This window comes from Suricata suricatta, chromosome 7, assembly GCF_006229205.1.
Source record: "Suricata suricatta isolate VVHF042 chromosome 7, meerkat_22Aug2017_6uvM2_HiC, whole genome shotgun sequence".
NCBI lineage: Eukaryota > Metazoa > Chordata > Mammalia > Carnivora > Herpestidae > Suricata > Suricata suricatta.
This window is the reverse complement of record NC_043706.1, coordinates 33,855,874-33,882,309: the sequence shown is the minus strand read 5'-3', so window position 1 is coordinate 33,882,309 and position 26,436 is coordinate 33,855,874. Positions and strand designations below refer to the sequence as shown.

General features: G+C 44.8%; 1 protein-coding gene across 2 annotated transcripts in view; it reads left to right on the top strand.

Moving 5' to 3' along the window:
* The window catches only part of ETV7 (ETS variant 7), a 52,333-nt gene that overhangs the window by 20,405 nt on the left and 5,492 nt on the right, over positions 1 to 26,436 (top strand). Inside the window, exon 8 of one of the 2 annotated variants that reach the window (XR_003910720.1) lies at positions 5,431 to 5,545. Coding sequence is in view for 1 of the 2 variants with exons in the window: in XM_029944520.1 (XP_029800380.1) it covers positions 5,431 to 5,449 (19 nt within the window). In the remaining variant the exon portion in view is untranslated. Of the gene's footprint in view, positions 1 to 5,430; positions 5,829 to 26,436 lie in introns of those variants that run through there. The other variant, XM_029944520.1, reaches the window with a different exon arrangement.

The window sequence follows — 26,436 nt, the reverse complement described above, 5'->3', positions numbered from 1 at the left end:
GTTCTGCATCTTCTCTGCTACATGGATTCTTGGCAATAGGCTTTTTCCCTCACAAGGAAATTCCACAGCCCCCTGGCCTTACTGAGGTATGACTGGTGTGTAACACCGTGTAAGTTTAAGGTAATGACATCTAGCACTTCCTTCAGTCTTGGTGACTCTGCCACGTCTCAGGCTTCTCAATGCCGGTGACCCATTGTCTCGTGGAGGAACCTAGTGGTGACGACCTTTCTTGGCTTCTTCCTCTGGTCCCTCCCCATGAGGTTAATCTACATGTTCGACCCAAGTGTTCTCTCTGAAGTTTTATGGAGATGAACAGAAAACACATACATTTGCAGGGTAAGGTCTTGATATCCCCAAACTACCCAGCATCTGGTGGTAAATGTGAAGGTGCACCTGGCTCCAGGTCCCTCCTCTGTGCTGGTGTGGCCACTCAGGGGGACTTCTGAACCACGCTGCTTCTGGGGCAGCTCCAAGATCTGCGTGGAAATCCTCTGTTCCGCTCTCTCCACTCCTCCTCTGGTTACGCTCTCCCCCAAAATAAGTAAATATATTAAAAAAAGTATGTTGTTCTGGGGCTCGGCTGGTTAAGTGTCTGACTTCGGCTCAGGTCATGACCTCAGTTTGTGAGTTCGAGCCCCGCATTGGGCTCTGCTGATAGCTAGCTCAGAGCCTGGAGCCTGCTTCGGATTCTGTGTCTCCCCCTCTCTCTGCCCCTCCTCAGCTTGCACTCTGTCTCTCTCTCAAAAATAAACATTAAAAAAATTATTAAAAAAACAAAAAAGTATGTCATTCTGAAATCAGAATGTGCATATTTTAAAAGCATTTTAATCATGAACCAAATTTTTAAAAATTACGAAATCCCTGAGAGTTTATGCTGATATGGGGAGGGATGCTGGTGGCATACAGAGAGAGTGTGGCCCTGCCTTTGGGATGGACACACATCAGACATTGTCGCAGTCCCCAGGGAGGGGTTCAGAGAGAGGAGTGCCTGCTGGAGACTGTGGGTGACAAAGTGGCACTGGTGAATTCTGCTTGGGAGGTCCCAGACAGAGTGTCCCTAAGAAGGATCCAGGGCACCTGGGTGGCTCAGTCGGCTGAGTGTCCCACTATTGCTCTAGGCTCTCATGGTTCAGGCTTGAGACCTGAGTTGGGCCCTGTGTTGACCGGAGGTTGGGGTTCTCTCTCTGACCCTCCCCTGTTCAGCGGCACTCTCTCTCTTAAAATAAATGAACCTAAAGAAAAAAAGTTTTAATGTTTGTTTCTTTTTGAGAAAGAGAGAGTGCACAAGTGGGGGAGGGGCAGAAAGAGAATCCAAAGCAGGCGCTAGGCTCTGAGCTGTGAGCGCCCAGCCCTAGGTGAGGGGTTCGAACCCACGAACGGTGAGATCATGACCTGAGCAGGTCAGATACTTAACTGACTGAGTCACCCAGGTGCCCCATCTAAGTAAATAAACTTTTAAAAACAGGGGTTTCTGCTCTGTTTGCCCCGTTTCTGGAGGGCCTGGCTGTGCGGTGGGGCTGTGGGCTTTCTGATCATGGTGAGCGGAGGGTGGTCAGGGGCATGGGGGGCAAAGCTGCAGAGGCCCGTCCCTGGGGGAGGGCGAGGGGGGTCCCTGAGTTACGTGCTTGGCTCAGCCTTGCTAGCTAAGGCAGGAAAGCAGACCAGGATTGGGGCTCACGCCCTCATGAGGGTGAGGAGACAGCCTTTGGGGACAGGGAGGGGCTGTCCTATGATGGACCCACGTGGACCTCTGGTCCCAACAGCACCAACTGCACATGCCCCACGTTACAGGGCAAAGGATGCTCTGAGGAAAAATCATTAGAGCCGGTCCACAGGGAGCCTTCACGTGTTCACCCACCAGATGGCAGAGCAGCGAGTCACCCTGGTCCTGGGCCCCCTGCCCCACCTCACAGGAGCCGGGCTGGCCTCTGCCGCCCAGGACCGGGCTTGGGATGAACAGTTCATTAAAACCATGCTCTTTTCCCAGAACTGAAGTGAAACCAAAAGGAGAAGTAGAGGGAGGAGCCGCTGGCCTGGGGCAGGGCGCACGCCCCGCATCAGGGCTCCCCGGGACACCACCCGGAGCAGAGCGAAGCCTGGGCTGGGAGCCGGAGCCCCTTTCAGTGTTTTAGGGGGACTGAGCGGAATCTAGCCTCCCCTCAGATGGGACGGCCCTGGCCCACTGAGCTTGCAAATGTCTGTTGTTTTGCTCAATTAAACGAACGCCATGTGGTTTATGGTGATGGCTGAGGCCCATGGTGGCTCCCGCTGGTGGTCGTAAAGGCCTTTGATGACAATAATGATGCAAAGGGATAATAAACATGATGAAAATATGTAGGGGTACACAGAATCTTTTGGGATATGAGGCCCATAGGGCAAAAAGCTTTCAAAGGAGTTAAAAAAAATTTTTTTTAAATGTTTGTTTATGAGAGAGACAGACAGACAGAAGGTGAGTGGGGGAAGGGCAGAGAGAGAGAGAAAGAGACACACACAGAATCAGAAGCAGGCTCCAGGCTCTGAGCTGTCATCACAAAGCCCCATGTAGGGCTTGAACCCATGAACTGCGAGATCATGACCTGAGCCAATCGGACGCTTAACTGATTGAGCCATCCAGGCTCCCCCTAAAATAATTTTTTTAAATTGTTGTTACTTTTTTGACTGTGGGGGGTGGTTTCATAGAGGCTCATGCAATACTGAACTGGGAAATTTTACTTCCTGGCAAAGACAATTCAAGGTCACTCCCAAATCCTTGACCGACTGAGCCACCAAGCACTCCCATCACTCCCAAATCCAAAGACAAGCAGAATGAAGAAATGAGCCTCCTGCCAGGGGGCTTCTCAGTTTGTCTTCCCAGGAGTCTGGAATAAAGTTTAGGGGAGGGTGTGTCCCCTCCAGTCCCAGGGACATGCCTTAGCAAGCCCTGAGTCCTGTGACTCAGTAGCCTCTCTGAAGCCTACTGGTGCCTGAGGATGTGCTGAGTTCTTACAAACTGGGTGCAGGTTCTTGTAAAACTGGTAGAGCCTCCATTCTGTCTTCACTGCCCAGGATTCTGGGGACACTCAGGCTGCGGGCTTCTCTCCCTGGAAAGGCCTGCAGTTTAAAGTCACGTCCACCAGGTGGCGCAAGGACTCTTTTTTGGTGCGGTTGTTGGAGACCGGTGTGGCTGTGAGCCTGCCTTCTCCGTGGATGTGAATACAAATCTGCACCCCAGGCCTGCTCCACGAGTGGACATTCAATCCTTGCGTAAACACCTCCGCAGATGGGGAGCTCACTACCCATGGGAACAGAGTAAATAGTGGGGGGTAGGGAGGATGGGGGTGGTATTGAGGGCACCAAAAATCTACCTGTTCATTGATAATGTCACCTTTCCTTTCCCAGCCCTCAGGCCACTGGTTTCTAAAATCCCTAGTCCCAGGCTCTTTGTTGGGAATAACTTATCTCCTTCTCTTATCACCTTATTCCTGAATAGTTTATCAAAAATTTTGAGCAGAGGCCAGATGAGATCTTTCATAAGTCTGGGACACAGGCTCGGGACAGGTAAAAAGCCTCTCTACTTCTCCCCTCTGCGCACCCCCCCCCCGCCCCCTCTGCTAGGGTTGGGGATGGGGCTTTGATTAGGAATCAAAAACTGGGGTTACTTGAGTTCTCTACTGGCTTCATGAAGTCAACCTTCTGGGCCTCAGTTTCCACATCCATAAAGTGGCTAATAGAATCCTTTTCCCTGTTTGCCACATTCAGTTGTTGAGAAAGCGCAAATGCAGTGATGTATTCATTTCTGTAACAAATATTTACTGAGCACCTACTGTAAGGTAGGCACTGTTCTAGAAACTAGGGAGGTCAGATAAGTAAATACCACATATGATGTCAGGGGGTGTGGTAAGTGTCAGGAAGGAAAACACAATAGTCAAGTGCAGGGAGGGAGGACAATTTTAATACAATAGAGTCAAATGGGTGTGCAATTTTAAACTGAGCCATCAGGGATGTGACAAATGTCACGTGTGACAGGTGTATGAGCAAGTCTTCTTCGCCTACAGCAATTTCTCACTGTAGTCTGTGTCTCCCCCTTTTCCTTGGCCAGCGGCGCCCGCCATGGAAGTGGGACAGACTTTCTGAGGGTTTTTTCTGAAAGACACTGTTGTTAGTTTCTGTTATGTGCAATCAGATGCAATCCTAATGCGTATGAATAGTGTAGACATGTTGGGCGGGGATGATCAAATTGACCCAGAGCTACTCCTCTCTGTTTCCCTCTTTTGCCTGTGGGAAACCACAGGCTAAGGCCAGTGAGGTCATAAATTCTCCTGAACAGGCCTCAACTCTCCAGGTCAGGCCCGTCTAAACATATCAACTCAAGAAAGTACTGAGTCTTGCCGAAAGCGCTCTGGCTGGAAAGCCCCACAGCTCTCCACATGGCCCTTGAAATCCCAGCAGTTCTTATCAGGAAGGGATTTCCCTTTAGTCACATGCTCTGTCTAGTGACATGCTCCGGTTCTCTACCTGAGGCCTGGGATGGAGGGTAGATCTCAGATTATCAGGGGGCAGATAGCTGGAGGCGGCTGGACATGGTGTGTAAATCTCCAGACAGATTCTGAAGCATCTGACAAAGCACTTTTCTCCCTACCATCCTTTATGAGGATTAGAGATGTCAAGGGAGCCCGAGGGTCTGGGATCCTGGCTTTCATCCAGGGCCCTTTCCAACCTTTGGAGCAGATCTTCCCAAGTCCAGCCTTACGCAAACTCTAAAGCAACTTGCAATGAAGAATGTTATGTTTTCCTGGCTGACGAGTGAATCATTCGCCAGCTTGGATCTCTGTCAGCTCAAGAAGAGAAAAGGACCTTTGACAGAGCAGAACATCTGAGCTAGAGCCAACGGCAGGTCCCCAGAGAAATAGCAGACGCAGGCTTTGTGGCTCAACCACATCTTTATTTTCAGCCAGATGAAGTGCATTTCTGATAATGCAAATTCATTCATTTGACTTTATAGTGACTTGGACATGCCCAGATCAAAATCCAGCTCCTCTTCTGAGAAGTCAGTCCTGATTAATCTGCTTCTACTGTATCAGTTAAGGTGACACTAGCTGCAGCCCATAAACTGGAATCTCAGTTTAACATGGCAGACATCTGTTTCTGAGTCATGCAAAGTTTGGTTGGTGGGGTGGGGAGGGGATCTTCTCCACGAAGGCATCTGGGGACTCAGGCTGAGGAGGCACCACTATTATCTTCTTCATGTGGTTTCCGTGGGGACTTGACCTCCAGCCAACATGTGGCGGAGAGCATAGAAGATTGGGAGGGTGTTTCAGTGGGTTAGAGCAAAGAGAGGGACCCCCGTCACTTCTGCCCACATTCCGTTGTCAGAAGTCAGGCAAGTTCTGCATACAGAACGTTCCTTGCTCTTACTGAATGACTTTCTGCCCTTATTCATTCCACTTCCAGCCTTCAGCCAGGTGACTGACCTGAATGGATGGCACTAATGGGCTCCTTTGTCTTCTACTTGAGTTGGGTTTGGTCATAGAAGTCACTGGCAGGAAAACTGAAGAATGTGGCCAAGGTATGTATTTCTTCCATTCCCTCTTTGACTCGGGACTTTCCCCTAGTCCCAACCAGGTCCATAGGTTGGCTATGTTCTTCTACTAAAGGCCACTTTTCTGTCACTGCCCTTTCCACAGGGTCACTCCCTCCGAGTTGTGTCCCTGTTCCCCCCACTTGCCTTTATTTTAGACTGCAGGGTGGTAACCACTGCCCACTGGTAGCAGCCCCAGGAAACTGCACCCTCACACTGCATGCATCCTTGTAAACGCTCTCATCATTAAACTTTTCATAATTGTCCAGGATGGGTGTGCCTTCTGTTTCCTGCTGTGATCCTGGCCACATAGATGCAGAGGGGCTGGGGATAGAGTGCCAGCCTGGTGCCTCTCCTTACAGGATGGAAGGGACTCTGTGGTGGACAGTTGTCTCTGCCACATCCACTGTGACCCCCACGCTTTTTGGCTTTTCTGCATGGGCTTTGAGTGTGTGTGACCTGGGCCTCTGCCCTGCACTGCAGCTTCCTCATCTGTAAAATGGGTGGGCTGGGCAGAACATCTGTTCAACGGACATTTGGTAGCCTCTCCAACTGCAAATGGTATCTTGGTTGTCCTGAGCTACTTGGCTCCTCACCCGGGAGCTCAAACTTCTCTCTCTGGCTCCAAAATAAAAGTAATCTCATAGAGTAGCACTTGCTACATATCTCCTAACTTCCTTTTGTGGATAAAATTGTGCCTCTCCCCACGCCCTGCCCCGCCAAATTCATCTCTTGAAGCCCTAAATCCCAATGCCTTGGGATGTGACTATATTTGGAAATAGGGCCTTTAAAGAGGTAACAAAAGGAAAAGAGGCCATTAAGGTGGGCCTTAATCCAATCTGACTGGTGTCTTTACAAGAAAAGGAGATTAGGACACACACAGAGACCCCAGGGATGTGTGCACGCAGAGGAAAGACCCTGTGAAGACAGAGAGAAGGGAGCTGTCTGCAGGCCAAGGAGAGATGCCTTGGAGGAAACCAAGCCTTGCCAGCACCTTAACCTTGGACTCTGGCTTCCAGAACTGTAAGAGGGTAAATCTGTGTTGTTTAAGCCCCACAGTCTGTGGTATGTGATTATGGCAGCCCTAGAAAACTGGTACACATGCCACCTTGGGTCCTAGCCCGGTAAGCTGCTCTGTTATGGTTCATTTCGTTGATAAATTCACCTGATGATGTTTCAGGGGAGGTAAAGGAGTCCCTCAAATTTCCTTCAATTTTACATCTCTACTGGAAAATAGTTATAAATAAACTCAAATAAACAATAAGAAATATTCTCTCAAAACTATAAATTATTGCTAAGAGGAATTAAAGAAGACCTAAAGACAGGGGCAGACATCCCATGTTCATGGATTGGAAGACTTAATATTATTAGGATGGCAGTACTCTTAAATTGACCTACAGATCCAGTACAATCCCTATCAAAATTCCAACTTTTTTTTTATAGAAATGGATAAGCTGATACTAATATTTATATGGAACTGCAAGTGACCCTGAATAGCCAAACCAATAGCCAAAGCAATCTTGAGAAGAAAAACAAAGTGAAAGGACCCACGTTTTCCAGTGTCAAAACTTACTGCAAAGCTACAGTAACCAAAACAGGTGGTACTGGCATAAGGATAGACATGTAGATCAATGAAATAGGATTGAGGATCCTGAAATAAACCCACACATCTATGGCAATTGATTTTTGATAAGGGTGTCAAGACTATTCAATGGGGAAAGAATAGTCTCTTCAACAAATGGTGTTGAGACAACTGGGCCCCACATGCAAAAGAGTGAAACTGTAACCTTACCTCACACCAACATACAAAATTTAATTCAATATAAAATCCAGCCTAATACAAAAATTAACTGAAAACGAATCAAAGACATATACATATACATATACATATACATATATATATATATATATATATATATATAAGAGCTAAAACTATAAAACTTTTAGAAGAAAACATAGGAGTAAATCTTCATGACTTGCATTAGGCAACAGTTTCTTAAATGATACCCCAAAAGCATCGCAACAAAAGAAAAAACAGATAAATTGGACTTCATCAAAATAAGAAGTTGAAAAGACAGAACAGAAAATGGGAGAAACTATTACCAAATCATATATCTGACAAAGCACTTACACCCAGGAAATATGAAGACCTCTTGCAAACCAGTAATAAAAATACAAATAACCCCACTAAAAACAGGCAAAGGACTTGAAGAGATAATGAACAATCAACGAAAAGATATGCAAATGGCCAAAAAGCCCATGAAAAGATGCTCAACATCATTAATCATTAGGGAAGTGCAGACCAAAGTCCTAAGAGTGAGATGCACCCAAGGATTAAAATGGGACACTACATCACGCCTATTAGGATGGCTATAATAAAAAAGATGGGGGGGCGCCTGTGTGGCTCAGTCAGTTAAGCATTTGGCTTTGGCTCAGGTCATGATCTTGCAGTCCTTGAGTTGAAGCCCCACATCAGGTTCCGCACTAACAATGTGGAGTCTGCTTAGGATTTTCTCTTTCTCTCCCTCTTTTTCCGCCCCTCCTTTACTTGGGCTCTTTCTATCACTTTCTCTTAAAATAAATAAACTTAAAAAAAAAAAGATGAATGGTAACAGGCATGTGGAAAAATTTGAACCCTCACACGTTGCTGGTGGGAATGTAAAATGGTCTGGCTGCTATAGAGAACTTAGCAACTTCTCAAAAAAGTAAAATAGATTTGCCACATAATCCAGCAATTCCATTCCTAAGTACATACCTGAGAGAACTAAAAATATAGGTCCATGCAAAAATCCATACACAAATGCTCATTGTAGGACCACTCATAATAGCCAAAAAGTAAAGACAACCTGGATGTTCATCAACTGATGAATGGATAAACAATAGTGGTATATCTATACAACAGAATATTATTTGGCCATAAAAAGGTTTAAAGTTCCGGTTTTATGATTCCATTCACATGCAATGTCCAGATAGGCAAACTGATAGAGACAAATAGTAGAGGAGAGGCTTCCAGGGACTAGAGGGATGAGGGAGTAGGCATGACTGTTAATGGGAATGAGATTTCTTTTCAGAGCCATGAAAACATTCTGGAATCTGATAGTAGTGACTGATACACAACTCTGGGTATACTAAGAACTATGGCATGTGTATTTTCTGGCATATGAATTAGATCTCAATCAAGGTGTTCTTAAGGGGGCGGGGGAAGGGTTTGTGAGCAAACAGACTTCTGTGTGGAGCAACAGCTTCCCCAAAGACAGCAGCAGTTCAGAGGCACTTTGCTGGGCTCCTAAGAGTGGGGCACAGCTCAAGGATTAAAACCAGGCTTTGCGTCCTGATGGCTGTGGGCTTGAACACCGCTTCTACTTCTTATGAGTTGCAGAGTGTTGGGAAATTGACTCAAACTCTCTGAGCCTCTTGTCTGTAACCTGAGAATAATTTCTACTTCGTAGGGTTCTTATGAGGAGTACATGCTTAGTAGCTCGGAGTATTCAATAAATGACAGCTATTGTTAACATTATTTTCTCTGGGACAGAGAGGAAAGAGGTCCCTGGAAGGAAACTTTGACTTTGGATGAAAGGCAGAGAGAAAAGACCCATCGGAAATAAGGAGACAAATCAATTTTGGGTGATGGCTTGGGCTGGAGGGATATGGAGGACCCTCTCCAGGAATGGGGGGCCGGGGGGTGATACTCAGCCTCCTGGTACTATTGCCAAGTGGGTTAGAACTAGGAAGCAGATAGGGTATTTTGTCACATTGTGGTGCCACAACTTTTCTCCCTTACTCTTGGGAAGGGGCTGGGAGCTGCTCTGTAGTATTGGACTTGATATTAAGTGCAAGCCCCCAAATCAGCCCAAGCTCCCCTTGACTGGGGCGCTGACTCTGCATGCAAATGAGCAGCAACAGCCAGGCCCATCAGGACTATACCTCTGTGGGGCCAAATGGTTTCTTCTCATCGATATTTGATCTTTGTGGAGCAACAGACGATTTTTATTTTGTTCTTTGGTCTTCCATATTTCACATTTTCTTTTTGTTTTTTTAAATTTTTTAATGTTTTATCTATTTTTGAGAGAGAGAGAGAGAGAGACAGCATAAGCAAGGGAAGGTCAGAGATAGAGGGAGACACAGAATCCGGAGACAGGCTCTGAGCTAGCTGTCAGCATCGAGCCTGATGCAGGGCTTGAACCTAAGAACCGTGAGATCATGACCTGAACTGAAGCTGGACACTCAACTGGCTGACCCACCCAGGCGCCCCTCACATTTCACATTTTCTATAGGGGTAAGGTTATCTTACCAGAGTGCTATTAGGAAACCCATAATAAGCATGACTCAGGGCAGCATTGCCTTTGGTCCGTGCTTTTCTTCCCCGTGTCTTGCCTGGCTCCATGGAGATAAGAGTTTGTGAGCTATATCAGTCAGGGTTTGGTTGGGGGACAGAGAAGCTATGCCAGGTGATTGTAGCAGTAAAGGAATTAGAGGCTTTTAAAGTCATCAGAAAAGGGTGGAGGAGTGGGTTCTGAGTTGTAGCCCCCAAGAATGATCTGGAACACCACCATGATTCCTGTGACCTGGACATCAAGGGCCACCTTTGCTCCATGAATGGGTGCCCACAATGCCGGAATGCTGGAGAACACAGTTTCTCTTGACCTTGCTTGTCCTCACACCCCATCTCACCTGCTCCTCCCAAATCTTGGGCCACAGCACTAATTGTCAGAGCCTCATTCACATTTGAAGCTCTAGCAGCAAAGGAGGTGGGAAGTGTACTTTGGAAGGGACAGATATAAATGGGGTCAATTCATCAAGACCAGACTCCTTAGAACCCTCTTACACTGTTGGGGGGGAATGCTGACTAGTGCAGCTGCTCTGGAAAACAGCATGGAGTTTCCTCAAAACATTAAAAATAAAACTACCCTGCAGTCCAGTAATTGTATTTACCCAAAACATTAAAAATAAAACTACCCTGCAGTCCAGTAAATGTATTTACCCAAAGGATACAAAAATACAGATTCCAAAGGGTACATGCACCCCAATGTCTATAGCAGCATATTAACAATAGCCAAACTATGGAGAGAGCCTGAATGCCCATGGACTGATGAATGGATAAAGAAGATGTGGTATATATACAATGGAATATTACTCAGCAATCAAAAAAATGAAATCTTGTCATTTGCAAAAACATGGACAGAGCTAGAGTGTATTATGGGAAGCAAAATAAATCAGTCAGAGGAAGACAAATACCATATGATTTCACTCATTTTTGGAATTTAAGAAACAAAACAGATGGACATGGGAGAAGGAAGTAAAGAGAGAGCGGGAAGCAAACCATGAGAGACTTTTAATTATAGAGAACAAATGGAGGGTTGATGGAGGGAGCTGGGTGGGGGAGGGACTAGATGGGTGATGGGCATTGAGGAGGGCACTTGTAGGGTGAGCACCGGGTGTTGTATGTAAGTGATGAATCACTAAATTCTACACCTGAAACCAATTTTGCCATATATGTTAACTAACTAGAATTTAAATAAAAACTTGAAAACAAGACGAGCCTCCTAATATCAAGATTTTGACATCTCATTTGGCTCAAAACTCACTTGAACTAAACAACTGATGATCTCTCTCTCTTTTTCTTGTGTAAAATTTATGTTTGCCGTGTGAAATGCCTTCTTCCTGTGTGTGGAGTCTATAAATTTGCCTCTGAAGCCCGGTGATCACAGGCCCTTGAAACCAGGAGAAGTGTTTCCTTTGATGAGTCCTCGGATGTGACTTCAAGTGCTCTGTGTTCAGCTGTCGCTGAAATGAATAGTCTCTTTTCCTACAGGAAGTGCGAAACTCCCGTGTGTTACAGGGAGTAAGAATTTCCACGTATTCTCTTGAGAATAATGAGCACTTCCTTGAGGAAACAATATAACTTAATACGTTGAATTTTTTTTCACTTAAGAACCAATCACTCAAGAACACAGTCAGCAGTAAGAAGCATTTGAGAAGATGCTTTGCTTCATGAATAGTTAAAAGCAAATCAGACACAAGAGTGGCTCATCAGATCAACAACAATGAACAGGTTTAGTCGTGTCTACTCGTGTCCAGTATTTTTGCCATATGCATCTTTGCTGCAAGAGTTTTTGCCACAAACGTTTTTGTCACATAACTAATTGGCCAGAAGGCGATTTTGCCATAGAAGGTAAAGTAATAACAGGTTGGCATTTGGTTTCATTTCTCCATGGACACATTTCCCATTTACAAGTTATATAAAAGTTTGCTAGCCCTCATAATGATCAGCATTGAGCAGAGATGGGGGTCTTAAGATAGCAGGTGTTAACAACTATGTGTATCTATTTGATGAAAAGTTCGGGTGAGAAAGCTTACTGGCAAGTGTGAAATAGCATGGAAAGCACTGCAAACTACACCACCTCCGAAAATGATAACGTATCAGTTACGGTGATCGCAACGCTCGGTGGTAAATGCTTTACAGCATTGGCATTTCTTCCACATTTCTGTCAACAAGACGCGCACCAACATGCCAAGAACAAAGAACAGTGTGGAAGGCTTTCATGACACAACACAGAGCTCGGTTACAGATATTCATCTTAGTGTTTGGAAATGGATACCTCTCTTAATGAAAATAAATTTTAGTGCAAAAGAAACACTGTGATGCAGAATGAGGAGACGAATCAACAAGCCAAAAAAAAGGCATACAGTTGTTCCCCCCTTATCTGGAGTTTCACTTTCCACAGCTTTGGTTAGCCCCGGTTTCATTTACCCTGGTCGACACTGACAGAAACAGACGACTAGACAACTCTCCTTCCTGTGTCGCCGGAAAGTCAGGAGTAGCCTAATGCCGTGTCACAGCGCCTGCGTCATTACCCTCACTTGATCTCCTCACGTAGGCATTTTACTGTCTCACATCATCCCAAGAGCAAAGGTGAGCAAGATACTTTGAAAGAGAGAGACCCCATTTACATAACTTTCATTACAATATACTGTTGTGATTGTTTTATTATTAGGTATTGTTGTTAATCTCTTACTGTGCCTAATTTATAAGTGAAACTTTGTCCTAGGTATGTACGGATAGGAAAAAACCTCATATATATATAGGGGTCGGTACTCTCCTAGGTTTCAGGCATCCCCTGGGGGTCTTGGAACGTACTCCCCGTGGATAAGTGGGGGGAACCACTGTATTACAATGGATGAGAGATTCTGACGGGAGGCACGTGCTTAGTTACCATCCACAAAATAAAATCTATTCTTTGTGTAGTGTTGCTGTGAATCTACATTCTGTATCTTGAATGTATTCAAATATTTTGTACTTCTCCATACTTTTAATTCCATTTTTCATTTTCAAGTTTCATTATTATGCTTTAAAAAGTGTTTTTTAACATTTGTTTATTTTTGAGAGACAGAGAGAAACAGTGTGATCAGGTGAGGGGCAGAGAGAGAACGAGACACAGAATCTGAAGAAGGCTCCAGGCTCTAAGCTGTCAGCATAGAGCCCAATGCAGGGCTCGAACCCACAAACCATTAGATCATGACCTGAGCCGAAGCTGGATGCTCAACCGACTGAGCCACCCAGGCGCCCCTCATTATTATGTTTTTTAATGAATGTTCCTTCTTTATTTTTCCTCATCTTATTTTTTATGGCAAATTGCCTTATGGTGATTTTATTAAATTTTTTTATATTTATTATGTCTTTTTAAATGCCTCTTTCATTTTCATTATTTTATCTTTTATGGCAACATTGCCTTCAGCCAATTAGTTATGCAGTGAAATGCTTGCAGTAGAGATATCTGTGGCAAAGATATTTATGGTGAAGCTACCTTGACCTGTGTCCATGGAGGGTGTGGGTGCAGCGAGCCGGCCACTCTCACGACCACGGCTGGAGGACTAAAGAGGTGAAAATTTTTGGAAGGACGTTCGGCAGGGCCTGCTGAAAAACTGAATGTCCCCCTTGTGACCGAGCCACTCTGTTTCTGAGAAAACACCTTTCAGAACTATCCTCACACACAAAAATATCCTTATAGAAGTAATCTCTGAAGCCCGGGGTTACAATTACAAAAAACTTGGGAAAAGCCCAAATGGCCAGCAGTAGGGTTTGGATAAATAAATGCAGGGGATACTATCTTGTTCTGCAAGAGCCTGGATACAAATTATATCAAGGAATCAGACTGGAAAGCACGGGATGTTCTGCAGACTCCGTGTCCTCCAAGAAGTCATGAGGATCTTCCTCACCTCTCAGTGCTCCCAGGAAGAAAGGAAAAGTTGAACTTGGATGTCTTAATGGTCAAATATCTTAGGTTTAAAAGAGGGAAGGGTGGGGCGCCTGGGTGGCTCTGTCCGTTAAGCGGCCGTCTTTGGCTCAGGTCATGATCTCACCGTTTGTGGGTTGGACCCCCGTGTCGGGTTCTGTGCTGACAGCTCAGAGCCAGGAACCTGTTTGAGATTCTGTGTCTCCCTTTCTCTCTGACCCTCCCATGCTCACAGTCTCTCTCTCAAAAATAAATAAATAAGTAAGTAAGTAAATAAATAAATAAATAAAGAGGGAAGGGTGTTTGTTACTTTGGAGAGGGAGGCTGCCAGACAGCTGATTCTGATCCATCCCTCCTCCTCTCCCCACACCCCTGCCTGTCTAGGTGGGCATGGAGGTGGAGCCTGTAAATTTCACTCCAGCTCTTGAAAGGAGAAAGCACATTAGCAGAAGGCTGAGAAGCCAGTGGGGGTAAAATGCAATATTCTTCTAAATATTCCAAAATGCATGGGAAATACAGGGACACTGCTGAACTCCTGTCCTGGGTATTGACTGTCTTTTGGAGGTCTGAACCCTTTCACTCACTCGCTTAGAAAAGAGAGAAATTCTTTGGAGCTTGGAAGACAGAAGGGATCTTCCCAGCTCTTCGGACCCAAACTCCTTTAAGAAACAATTTATTGTGGAATCACCACCACCAGAGGAACATAAACAAGAAAGGTGCTGAGTGACTCAGTCAGGTGAGGTTTGGATTCCATTTTGGCTCAGGTCAATGATCCCTGAGTCGTGGGATTGAGCCCTGAGTCGGGCTCTGTGCTGAGCATGGAGCCTGCTTAGGTCTCTCTCTCTCTCTGCATCTCCCCCACTTGTGTGCATGCTCACGTGCTCTGCTCTCTCAAAATAAAATACAATAAAATACAATAAAATAAAATAATAAAAGAAAGGCGAGTTGTGGAACAGTGCATGCTGGATGTTCCTATCTGTGAATGTAATACTGCCATTATGTGATATTATGGTATTTTCTATTAAAAAGAGACCCCAGGAGGGCTTATTCAAAACACTGGCTATCTCTAAGGCGTGGAGGGTGTTATGTGGCCTGTGGCCTCCAGTATTTTAAGTCACACACCCATATTTTTTTCTCGCAGGAAGCTGCTTTGCTCCCAGCAAAGTTGGCTCACGGACTTGCCTGCGCGTCAGTCCACTCTTGTTTTGATAAGACTTTCAAAGTCTGTCCTAGACTATTTTTCCAGGACTGTCACCTGCCAGCACAAAAGCCCGCCTTTTCCCTGAAACGCTTGGACTGAGTACCCAAGATCCTAATAGCTGATCAAATTCCCCAGGGAATTCCAAAGCACTCTGAAAGGGCTGGCCCTCAAGGGCCACCTGTGGACATCTGCAGGTGAGAGCCTGGTCGTGCTTTGGACTTAGTGGGAAGGTCAGAGCTGACTAAGGACCTTGTCACTAAGGGCAGACAGAGCTGTGAGTAATGTCTTGCCTCGGCTTTGGTTTCTTTGATACTGGCTTTACGGTTTTTAATTTTTAAAAAATTTTTTAAAATGTTTTATTTATTTTTGATACAGAGAGAGAGCATGAGAGGGGCAGGAGCAGAGAGAGAGAAGGAGAGAACTGGAAGCAGGCTCCAGGCTCTGAGCTAGCTGTCAGTACAGAGCCTGATGCGGTGCTCAAACCCACGAACATGAGATCTGACCTGAGCCGAAGTCGGAGGCTTAACCGACTGAGCCACCCAGGCGCCCTTACGGTTTTTTATTTCAACATTAATTATTTTCCCTTGTAGTTCATTGGATTTGCTTATTTTTAGGGCCACAAAGGGAAAACACTTTGAAGGTGGCAGGATGGCGCTGTCATCTGTCTGGGGTGCACCCTTCCGCAGGCTCCTCAGGGTGCTGACTCAGGGCGCTTCTGAGTGCTCCTTGTAGCAGGAAGGGGGATATTCCTGGGGGTTCCTGACTCAGAGGAGATGGGCAGATCAACCATGAGCCTGGGTGAGAGTTCCGGCGGGGGGTCCAGAACCTGGAGACCCAGACTGCTGAACAGCTGGGTGTGACAGTGTATCTGTTTCGTGCAGCTGCTGTGACAAAACTGCCACAGACTTGGAGGTTTCACCCTGCAGAAATTCATTCTTTCGTAAGAGGCCAGAGGTCCAAAATCAAGGTTTCAGCAGGTGGGTTCCCCCTGGAGGGACAATCTGTTCCACGCCTTTCTCCTGGATTCTGGTGGTTGCCAGCAAGCCCTGGCATTCCTTGGTTTGTAGATGTCCATGTACCTCCATGAGTCTCAAATCTCTCTGCCTTTCTAGGGGGGCCTGGTGGCTCAGTCAGTTAAGCTTCTGACTTCAACTCAGGTCATGATCTCTCAGTCTGCGAGTTTAAGCCCCACCTCAGGCTCTGTGCTGTCAGCTCAGAGCCTGGAGCTGCCTCAGATTCTTTGTCTCCCTCTCTCTCTCTGTCCCTCCCCCACTCATGCTCTCTCTCTCTCTCTCAAAAATGAATAATAAGAAAAAGTTTTAAAAAAATCTCTGTCTTCCTAAAGACATCTGCCATTGGATTCAGAGCCCACTCTAAATCCAGGATGATCTCATCTTTGAGGTCCTTAACTTAATTACATCTGTAAAGACTTTCCAAATAAGGTCACATTCCCATGTTTCAAGGGTTAGGACTTGGTCATATCCTCTTGAGAGGTGGTCATTATTAAATCCATTACAGAAGGGGCCCAGCGAGAGCAAGAACGAGAGAGAGAGAGAGAGAGAGACAGAGAGACAGAGAGACAGAGAGACAGAGAGAGACAGAGAGAGAGAGGTTGTTTCTGCTCTCATTGTCCTTTTGGCTACTGGAATTGGTCATGGCATGTTGCAAATCTCTGTAATAATTTGCATGATCTCATATTGCAAAAGAAGCTGCCAACTCCTGGAGCTTAAGTTGTAGCCTTTCAGCCAGTGCAGATCTGGCTGGAAGATGGGCATAATGGGGCCCTTTTGCAGAAGACACCAGGGTGCTTAAGAGAAGGAGAAGTAGACAGGCACTTTGGGGCAGGGGGTCAGCTCCTGAGGAGCAAGGGTCTTCTTAGAACTCCTCCTCCCCTCTGCTTATGGCCTCAGGCTGGTGGGCAAAGTCCACCAATGCTCTCAGATGGGAAAGCTTGCTTTGGGTTTGCTCAGTTTCTGGAGAGCTTGAGACCCACCATGTGACATCCGCTTTGGGAGCAGGATCATGACAGTGAAGGTCTGGCCTGCAGGTTGAGTTTCTCTATGAATCTGAGAGACCCAGGGTGGCGTGTCTCAGAGGCCCTGTGTGGACAGGAAGGAGGTTTCCACAGGGCTCAACCACTCGGAAGCTGTCACTGACTGAGAAACTCCAGGAATGCTCCCCTTATGCCTTCTTTACCAAAGTGGGGAGCCGTTTCTATAGTTTGCCTGGTGGGGGACCAAGGCAGGAAAATACGGTTAACTAATTTGTTGGTTAAGCGTCCCACTTTGGTTCAGGTCATGATCTCAGAGTTCATGAGTTTGAGCCCCACATCAAGCTCTGTGCTGACAGCTCAGAGCCTGGAGCCTGCTTTGGATTTTGTGTCTCCCTCTCTCTTTCTTGCCCCTCATCTGCTCACACTTTGTCTCTGTCTTAAAAAAAATTTTTTTTAATGAAGCATATAAATAATACATATGTACTATAGAAAATGTGGAACATTTGGCAAAAGAAAAAATAATCACCTACAATTCCATTCCAAATGAAAGTCATTTAAAATATTTAAGTGATTTTGTTTCCATTAAAAAGCACATGTGTATGTTTTAATATCATTTAGATTATTCTGCATGTGCAATTTTATATCCTGAGTTTTCTACTTAATGCATCATAACATGTATAAATGGAAATAAACAGTGTATACAGAGTGTAGCTCTACATTAACCATGAAGTTGAACATGTATTATGTGTTCACTGATTACTTTCAAATATGTATTTATTGCTGCATCCTTTATAAAATAAGGGAAGTAATCCTTTGTATTATTTGTTGCAAATAACTCTTCCTAGTTTGGCTAATTGCCTTTTTAAGCTCTGATAGTGTTATTTGCAGAAGTTTATCATTTTGACTAAGTCAAATCTATCATTCTGTTAGACTCTTCTCATTATGTTTTTTTTGTTTTTGTTTGTTTGTTTTGGTTTTTTAAATTTTTTAAAATGTTTTATTTATTTTTTGATACAGAGAGAGACAGAGCATGAGAGGGGGAGGGGCAGAGAGAGAGAAGGAGACACAGACATGGAAGCAGGCTCCAGGCTCTGAGCTAGCTGTCAGCACAGAGCCTGATGCGGGGCTCGAACCCACGAACGTGAGATCTGTCCTGAGCCGAAGTCGGAGGCTTAACCGACTGAGCCACCCAGGGGCCCCTGTTTTGTTTTTAAGTAAGCTCTAGGCCTAACGTGAGGCTTGAACTCATGACCGTGCGATCGAGAGTCACATGCTCAACCGACTGAGCCACCCAGGTGCCCCATCTGCAAATTATTTTATCCTACTGAATAAACTATGGATCAAAATGGGTCCTCCCCCTCTTCCAGCTAATTTCTCCACCATTTGCTCTATGATACACTTCTTGTTGGTTTGTGAGCTTGCTTTCTCATGCATGAAATTCATACATTGTTTGGAATGGTCTCAGAGCTCTCTACTTTTTTTTTTTTTTTTGCTTGATTTGTCCATTAAGTCTTGTTGACTCAGGCTAATGTTATTTCTTTAGCTTCATAATACATTTAATATCTGGCAGAGAAAATGTCTCTTCTTTATCTCAGTTATTTCTATCTTCCAAAAATTTTACGGTAAACTTACCTGTTAGTTTTCTAGTGAAACACAGACAGGGAAAAATTGCCAGTTTCTAAATTCCAATTCTGTCAAATTCTTTTGAATTTTAACTGAAACTATGATAAACTATGAATTAACTGGCAGAGAATTGGAGATTTTATTTCATAAGCTTTTCTTTCAAGAATATGGACATTTCTGTGTTTTCTCACATCTCTTATACTGCTTATAGGTCTTGTACCTTCTTCTGCCATCACACCTTCTAGCTGGTTAAATAGAAGTTAAGGGGCACCTGGGTGGCTCAGTCGGTTAAGTGTCTGACTTCAGCTCAGGTCATGATCTCACGGTTCATGGGTTCGAACCCTGTGTCTGGCTCTGTGCTGACAGCTAACTCAGAGCCTGCAGCCTGTCTTCAGAGTCTGTGTCTCCCTCTCTCTGACCCTTCCTGCTCATGCTGTCTCTCTCTCTCAAAAATAAAACATTAAAAATTTTTTTAAAAAGGAAATTAAATAGTAAATAGAAAATATTGTAGATAATGTTAAATAGAAAAACTTGACTTTTGTGTGTGTGTATTTATTTTGCACACAGGCTCTTTTGTGTTATTAATTCTAAACTGATTCCAGTTTTTGGCTGTATAATTATATTTCTACCAGTGATAATAATATTGCCTCTCTGTAGCTATATTGTGAAAGGATTTCAAGCTAAAATAAAACCAAAGGATATGAAATGGAGAATCTCACACATGCACCCTCAGAAAGACAGAAATTAAGAACGATTAAGTCTCAGACTTACGGAAGACCAAGACTTATCTCCTAATCAGTAAACCTCTGCCAAGAATCTCTCCCTATCCTCAAGCCAATGAACCCACTCCTTGGACTCTGGCTGCACTTTCCCTCTGTACTCCTTGACTGGAAATACAGCCCACCCCAAACCCTCAGCGGACCCCCCACAGTTTGCTGAAGCATGTTTTTCCTGAATTGCAATTCCTCTGCTGTTCCAAAATAAACTCAAGTTTCTGATAATTAAAGCCTGCCTCAGTTGACCTCCTTACTTAGGCTGACATTCAATGGTGTCAGAAGTGAGATTGGAAAGCCATGACCCTCCAGCTCTGGGGAAGAGGAGCCTGGGAATCAAGCATGTCGCCTGCATGGAGCCCCTTGAGCTCAACGCTTTCGTGAGGGGCCTTCTGCTTCTGGTTTTGTGAGTCTCCTCTCTGATTTCAAGCTCCCTCCTTTTGGTTGAGCTCTCTGAATTTTTTTTTTTTTTTTTTGGATTTGGATAAGGACAGATTGTCCTTCTGTGAGTACTCTTTTGGTTTCTGAATTTAGAATGCACTTGGTTTCTGAATTTAGAATGTGCTTGGTTTATGAATTAGAATGTGCCTGGTTTAGATTTAAACTTGTGAGCTTTCCTGAGAGCAAGATTAAATGAGACTCGGTGGGTGTGGTTTCAGCACCTAGACGCCGCTAGAGCACTTGCCCCCTTCCTGTGAGAGCCATTTCCAAAGCGCAAGGCTGCTGGGTAAAGATAAGGGGGCCACGGATGAGCAAGTTTCATGGTGGGGCGCTTGCCACCAGCAAGAAAATTCTGTACAACGAGGGACAACTGGTCACAGGTCAGATACCGGAGGCAGAGGCCGTCTTCTGGGAAAAAGGCGTATCCTGTGAAAGGCACACTGTCAGACACTGAAGTCTCTCAACCCCAACCTTGTCCCCTAGGCTATCTAAGATTTTTTTTAGTTTGCTCTCAGGAAAACTCCAGAAATGGGATCCCGACATCTAAATGCTTGAAGCATGGCTTGACAGGCGCCTCCTTAGCAACTATGGCTGGTTTTATGTTAAAACAATTATGGTCTCTCCTCGAGTGCATGGGCTGATCTCACAGAAGACAACTTGGAACAATGGGCCTTATGAGGAATGTTCCAGTTAAACAGGGTCATTCATTTAAAAAGTGCACTCGAGGGGCGCCTGGGTGGACGGATCCGTCAGTTGAGCATCTGACTCTTGATTTTGGCTCAGGTCATGATCTCAGGTGGGATCAAGCCCCGGGTCAGCTCTGAACTACTGAGTGTGGAGCCTACTTTAAGATTCTCTCTCTTGGGGCCCCTGGGTGGCTCAGTCAGTTAAGCATCTGACATCAGTTCAGGTCATGATCTCGTAGCTCGTGGGTTCAAGCCCCGCATTGGGCTCTGTGCTGACAGCTCAGAGCCAGGAGCCTGCTTCAGATTCTGTGCCTCCCTCTTTTCTGCCCCTCCCCTGCTCATGCTCTGTTTCTCTCTTCTTCAAAAAGAAATAAACATTAAAAAATTTTAAAAAATTCTCTCTCTTTCCCTCTGCCTTTTCTCCTGCTCACGTGTTCTCTCTTCTCTAAAAAAAAAAAAAAAAAAGCATTAGAAAGCAAGGGTTCCCAAATCAAACAAATAGAATGGGACATGGGACACCTATTTTAACTGGCATGCAGAAGCCCTGAAAGGGCTTCAAATTTCCAAAATAGCTTTATTGAAATATTCATCACAAAAGGCTAAAGAAAAATTAAAGGTTGAGGTGCCTAACAGAAAAAGCCATGAGACTGATGTCCCTCTGCCACTCCTTCCTCTCTTTCTTCGCTTGAGTCGTCATCCCACCAGTCCTCTGTCTGAGTGGTCTCTCCACTCTGAGGAGACTACATGACTGTAAACCAAAGTCGGCTGTTGGTGGCCCTATGGGTGCCCCTGTGTCTACCCTTGAAGGAGAGCCCTTCCGTGGGCCCCTCCCAGGGCTGACGGGATCTGAGGGATTTTTTTGGTAACCTGCTACCAGTGATTTCCTTAAACAGCAAGAGAAAATTAAATTTTAAAATTTTTAATTAAATTAAAATTAAATTTTAAAATTAAAGTGAATGGAGAGGCACCGGGGTAGCTCAGCTGGCTAAGTGTCTGACTTCAGCTTAGGTCATATTCTCATGGTTCATGGGTTTGAGTCCTGCTTCCGCCGACCCTCTGCTGTCAGCGTGGAGCCTGCTTGGGATTCTCTGTCTCCCTCTCCCTCCCTGCCCCTCCCCCACTTGCTCTTTCTCTCCTAAAATAAATGAATAAACTTTAAAAAATTAAGGCTTTCGAAAATCTTGCCAATTTCTGGTTAGATACCAGAACCACTCTCTATAGTTAATATTTATTTTATTTTTTAAAATTTTCTGGGTTTTTTAAATTTTTTATTATTTTGTTTAATTTTTGACAGAGTGCAAGAAGAGGGAGGGGTAGAGAGGATCTGAAGCAGGCTCTGCACTGACAGCAGTGGGCCTGGTGTGGGGCTTGTACTCATAAACTGTGAGATCATGACCTGAGCGGAAGTCAGCCGCTCAATGGACTGAGCCCCCCAGGAGCCCCACACACTCTCTGTACTTGAAACCCTACTCGCTTTAGATCCTGTAGATGAGATCGTAGACAAGCTGGCCACAGCCAGCAAAGAATGAGAATTCTCACGAGGGTCAACTTTCCCAAATCTCTCTCCTGCTCAGTTAAGAGAGGAAGGTAAAATTTCATGTTGTCTCTTTCCAAATCCAAATCCATCTGTTACTCATCCTTTTCCTTCCCAGGTACCTGTTACTTTCTTGTCTTGTTTTGTGTCCTAAGAACTTGTGTTGGAGGTCCTCATATATGGCTGGACAGAAATGCGGGTTGCAGCCCATTTGCAGAGAGGGTCTATTGCCAGCCCCCCGGATCTTTGGCAAGTATCATCTTTCACAGCCTTTGGGGGGAATGCCTCTTGGGTCCCTGGTGTTGTTAAATACTGCCAGGAATATTTACTGTGCATCCTGGCTGAAACCTGCCAAGATATTTGAAAGGACTTTTTAAAGTAGCTCTATGGTCAGAAGTTGGCTAAATTGGAAGCTGATACAATTCGTATCTATGCATATGTGCGTATGTGTGTCTATATCTGTGTGTCTATCCATCTACCTACCCAGTTACCTTTTACGTATAACTTTTATTTCCATCTTGGGTCTTGATGTGTTGGTCAGAAATTCCCGGAACAATGTTCAGCACTTATGAGATAATTGGCTCTACCTTTTCTTCCTGGTTTCAACTGGAAATACCTCTGATATTTCACTGCTGTGTGATGTTTACAGGTTGAAGAGGTTTATGTCCTTCTTATTGATTTTTGTTTTGCTTGTTTTGTTTTTTTCCCCAGCCCTCAGGAACAGTTCATGGTACATCTTTTGGGTTATGTATGGTTTTTAAAACATTTTTTTAAATGTTTATTTTTCAGAGAGAGAGAGAAAGACAGCATGTGAGTAGGGGAGGGGCAGAGAGAGAAGGAGACACAGAATCAGAAGTAGGCTCTAGGCTCTGAGATGTCAGCACAGAGACCAACATGGGGCTTGAACCCACAAACCATGAGATCATGACCTGAGCTGAAGTCGGATGCTCAACCGACTGAACCACCTAAGCATCCCCTGTATTATGTGTGTTTCTACAAGGTGTGTCTTCCTCTCCCAAACTAGCCCTGCTTGTATGTTGAATGTGTATCTTTTCCCATGTATTCTTACAAACCCAGCATTGTTGCTTAGCCTGTTTATCTTCTTGATTTACATAGTGTTATTTGGTACATTTCATTCTGTTTCTCACTTTTTTCTGCCAAACACTACATTTTTAGGGTACTTCCATATTGCTCTGTGTTCATCCAATCAGATGCCTCTAATGTGGAAATAGTTCTTTTGGGTGGAGAAGAATTTTATCCTCCCCGGATCTTTTAACTCTGTTACCACAAATAGTGCTGCGGCAACTCTTAAAGAGCCATGTGAACATGTCTAGGAGTAGAATTGCTACCTCCTGGCACCACGGATACCAGTCCACATGGCCCGTGTCCCCAGCAGAGCATGGAAATTCCTGTTTCTTCATAGTTTCACTACCATTCAGCACTTTAGAGTCCTGTAACATGTGAAATCCAGTTTAAAAAACCACTTTTTTAAAAAGTTTATTTATTTTGAGAAAGAGAGAGAAAGAGACAGAGAGTATGAGGGATGCAGAGAATGAGGGAGAGAGAGAATCCCAAGAATCCCCGTGCACAGTGCAGAGCCTGATGCAGGACTTTATCCCACCAACTGTGAGATCATGACCTGGGCATAGACCAAGATTTGGGCGCTCAACCTACTGAGCCACCTGGGCGCCCCAAACCACTGTTTTTTTCAGTGGTTACTTTCTTTGATCTAAGTCGTATTTTGGATATTATTTAAGATAAATAATTTTATCATGAAAAAGAAATATCCTCTTAGTTAAAAAAAAATTCCCATCAGGGGGTGCCTGGGTGGTTCAGTCAGTTAAACATCAGACTCTTGGGGCTCCTGGGTGGCTCAGTCAGTTGAGTGTCCAACTTCGGCTCAGGTCATGATCAGGCAGGAAGGTTTGTGGGTTTGAGCCCGAGTCGGGTTCTATGCTGATGGCTCAGATCCCGGAGCCTGCTTCGGATTCTGTGTCTCCCTCTCTCTCTGCCCCTCCCCATTCATTAAAAAAAACCCATCAGACTCTTGATTTCAGCTCATGGTCTCACATTCATGAGTTCAAACCCTGTGTTGGGCTCTGTGCTGATGGTGCAGTCCCTGCTTGGGATTCTCTTGCTCTCTCCCTATCTCTCTGCCCTTTGCAGATACTTTCTCTTTCTCTCAAAATAAATAAATAAGATTTTTTTAAAAAAATCTATCTTTTGAAAAAAAAATCCTCACTGGGATTGCGTGTAGAAATTGTCAGACAATTTTGTTCAAGTCCGTTGGCGTGGTTCCCTGACAGTGACAGTTTCTTTATCTTAATTTGTCTTTGATTTCTTTAAAAAAAATTTTTTTTAACATTTATTTATTTTTGAAAGACAGAGAGAGACACAGTGTGAATAGGGGAGGAGCAGAGAAAGAGGGAGACACAGACTCCGAAGCAGGCTCCAGGCTCTGAGCTGTCAGCACAGAGCCCGATGCGGGCTCAAACCCGTGAACCAGGAGTTCATGACCTGAACTGAAGTCAGCTGCTCAACTGACTGAGCCATCCATGCGCCCCTGGCTTTGATTTCTTAAAATACAATCTAGTGGATGTTATGGCAAAGTCATATAATATACTTTTAAGTTTAATTTATTGCTTGATATTAAGAAATTTCTGGGGCACCTGGGTGGCTCAGTCGGTTAAGCCTCCGGCTTCGGCTCAGGTCAGATCTCACGTTCGTGGGTTCGAGCCCCGCATCAGGCTCTGTGCTGACAGCTAGCTCAGAGGCTGGAGCCTACTTCCGGTTCTGTGTCTCCTCTCTCTGCCCCTCCCCCTCTCATGCTCTGTTTCTCTCTGTATCAAAATAAATAAAACACTAAAAAAAAAAAAGAAATATTGTTATATTACTGCTCTAAGTGGTTCTGATGTATCCCCAAGAGTGATCTGGAAAACCCAAAGCATGTGGCCCAAGAGCCTTCAAGAATGAGAATGATTTTTACTTTTTTTTTAATATTAGAGAGAAGGCTGGAATGGGTGAGAGGGGCAGGGGTAGAGGACAAGAGGTAATCCCAATCAGGCACCACACTGTCAGCACAGAGCCCGACAGGGGCTCGATCCCATGACCCCAGGATCATGACCTGGGCCGAACTCGAGTCAGATGCTCAACCAACTGAGTCACCCAGGCCCTGAATTGTACATTTTTAGATGGTTGAAAGAAAGATTTTTTTTTAGAAGAATAATATTTCATGGCATGTAAAAATTATATGAAATTCAAATTCAGTGCCCTTAAATGCAGTTTTATTGGAACAGAGCCATGATCATTAGTTTATGTGTTATCTATGGCTTCTTTCTCACTCTCTCTGTTCGCGAGTTGAATAGTTGTAGCAGAGGTCGTGGGCCCCACACAGCTGAAAATATTCCCCATCTGTGCCTTTACATGAAAAGCTTTGCCAAACCCTGGTATAAATGTTTTAATCAACAGAAGTTTATGGAGAACCTACTAATTCTGAATGTGCTGTTCTGGTCCTCAGGGGTGATTACTGTCATCAACAGGGAGAAGTCACAACCCATGGTGACAACTCCTAGGATGAAATGGGGCGGGAGAGGGGCGTGCACCAGAGAAATATAGCAGGGGTTTCTGGGCCACATCGGGGAGATGAAAGAAAGCTCAAGGAGGTGGTCACATGTAAGAGTTAGAAGGACACCTACAGAGTTAGAATGAGCTGGCCATGTGAAGATGGGTGAGGGGAGGTTGGAGGTGGCAGGAAGAATATTCCGGGCAAAGAGAACGCAAGTCAGATGACCAGAGGGATCATAGCTTGTTGAGGGAACTGGGAGATGTTTGCATTGTCATTTGCATTGTGGGCTTATTTGTAGTGAAACCAACTTTAGTTTGCATGTGAATAAATAATTGCCTGCATAGGGCTCTTAGTGATACAAGCAAAGAAGTGGGGAGGTGAAATCATTGATTGATTGGTTCACCCACATCTAGTGAGGAAAGCAGATAGAAAAATAATTTCCGCAGGTATGAAGAGTGCCCATACCACCATGGTAGGAGGGACCCACATCATTTCCTATCCACTTCTCCTTGACCACCTAGTGATTTTCCCAGCCTCGCTTGCAGCTAAGGATGGACATACAACCAGCTTTAGTCAACAAGACATAGAAAGATCTGCTGAGAAATGTCTGGGGAAACTCTCTCTCTCTCTTTTTTTTTTAATTATACTTTATTGTCAAGTTGGTTTCCATAAAACATCCAGTGCTCTTCCCCACAAGTGCCCCCCCTCCATGACCATCACCCGCTTCCCCTTTCCCCTTCAGCCCTCAGCTTGTTTTCAATATTCAAGCGTCTCTCATAATTTGTCTCTTTCCCTCTCTCCCTTACTCTTTCCCCCCCTTTCCCCTCCC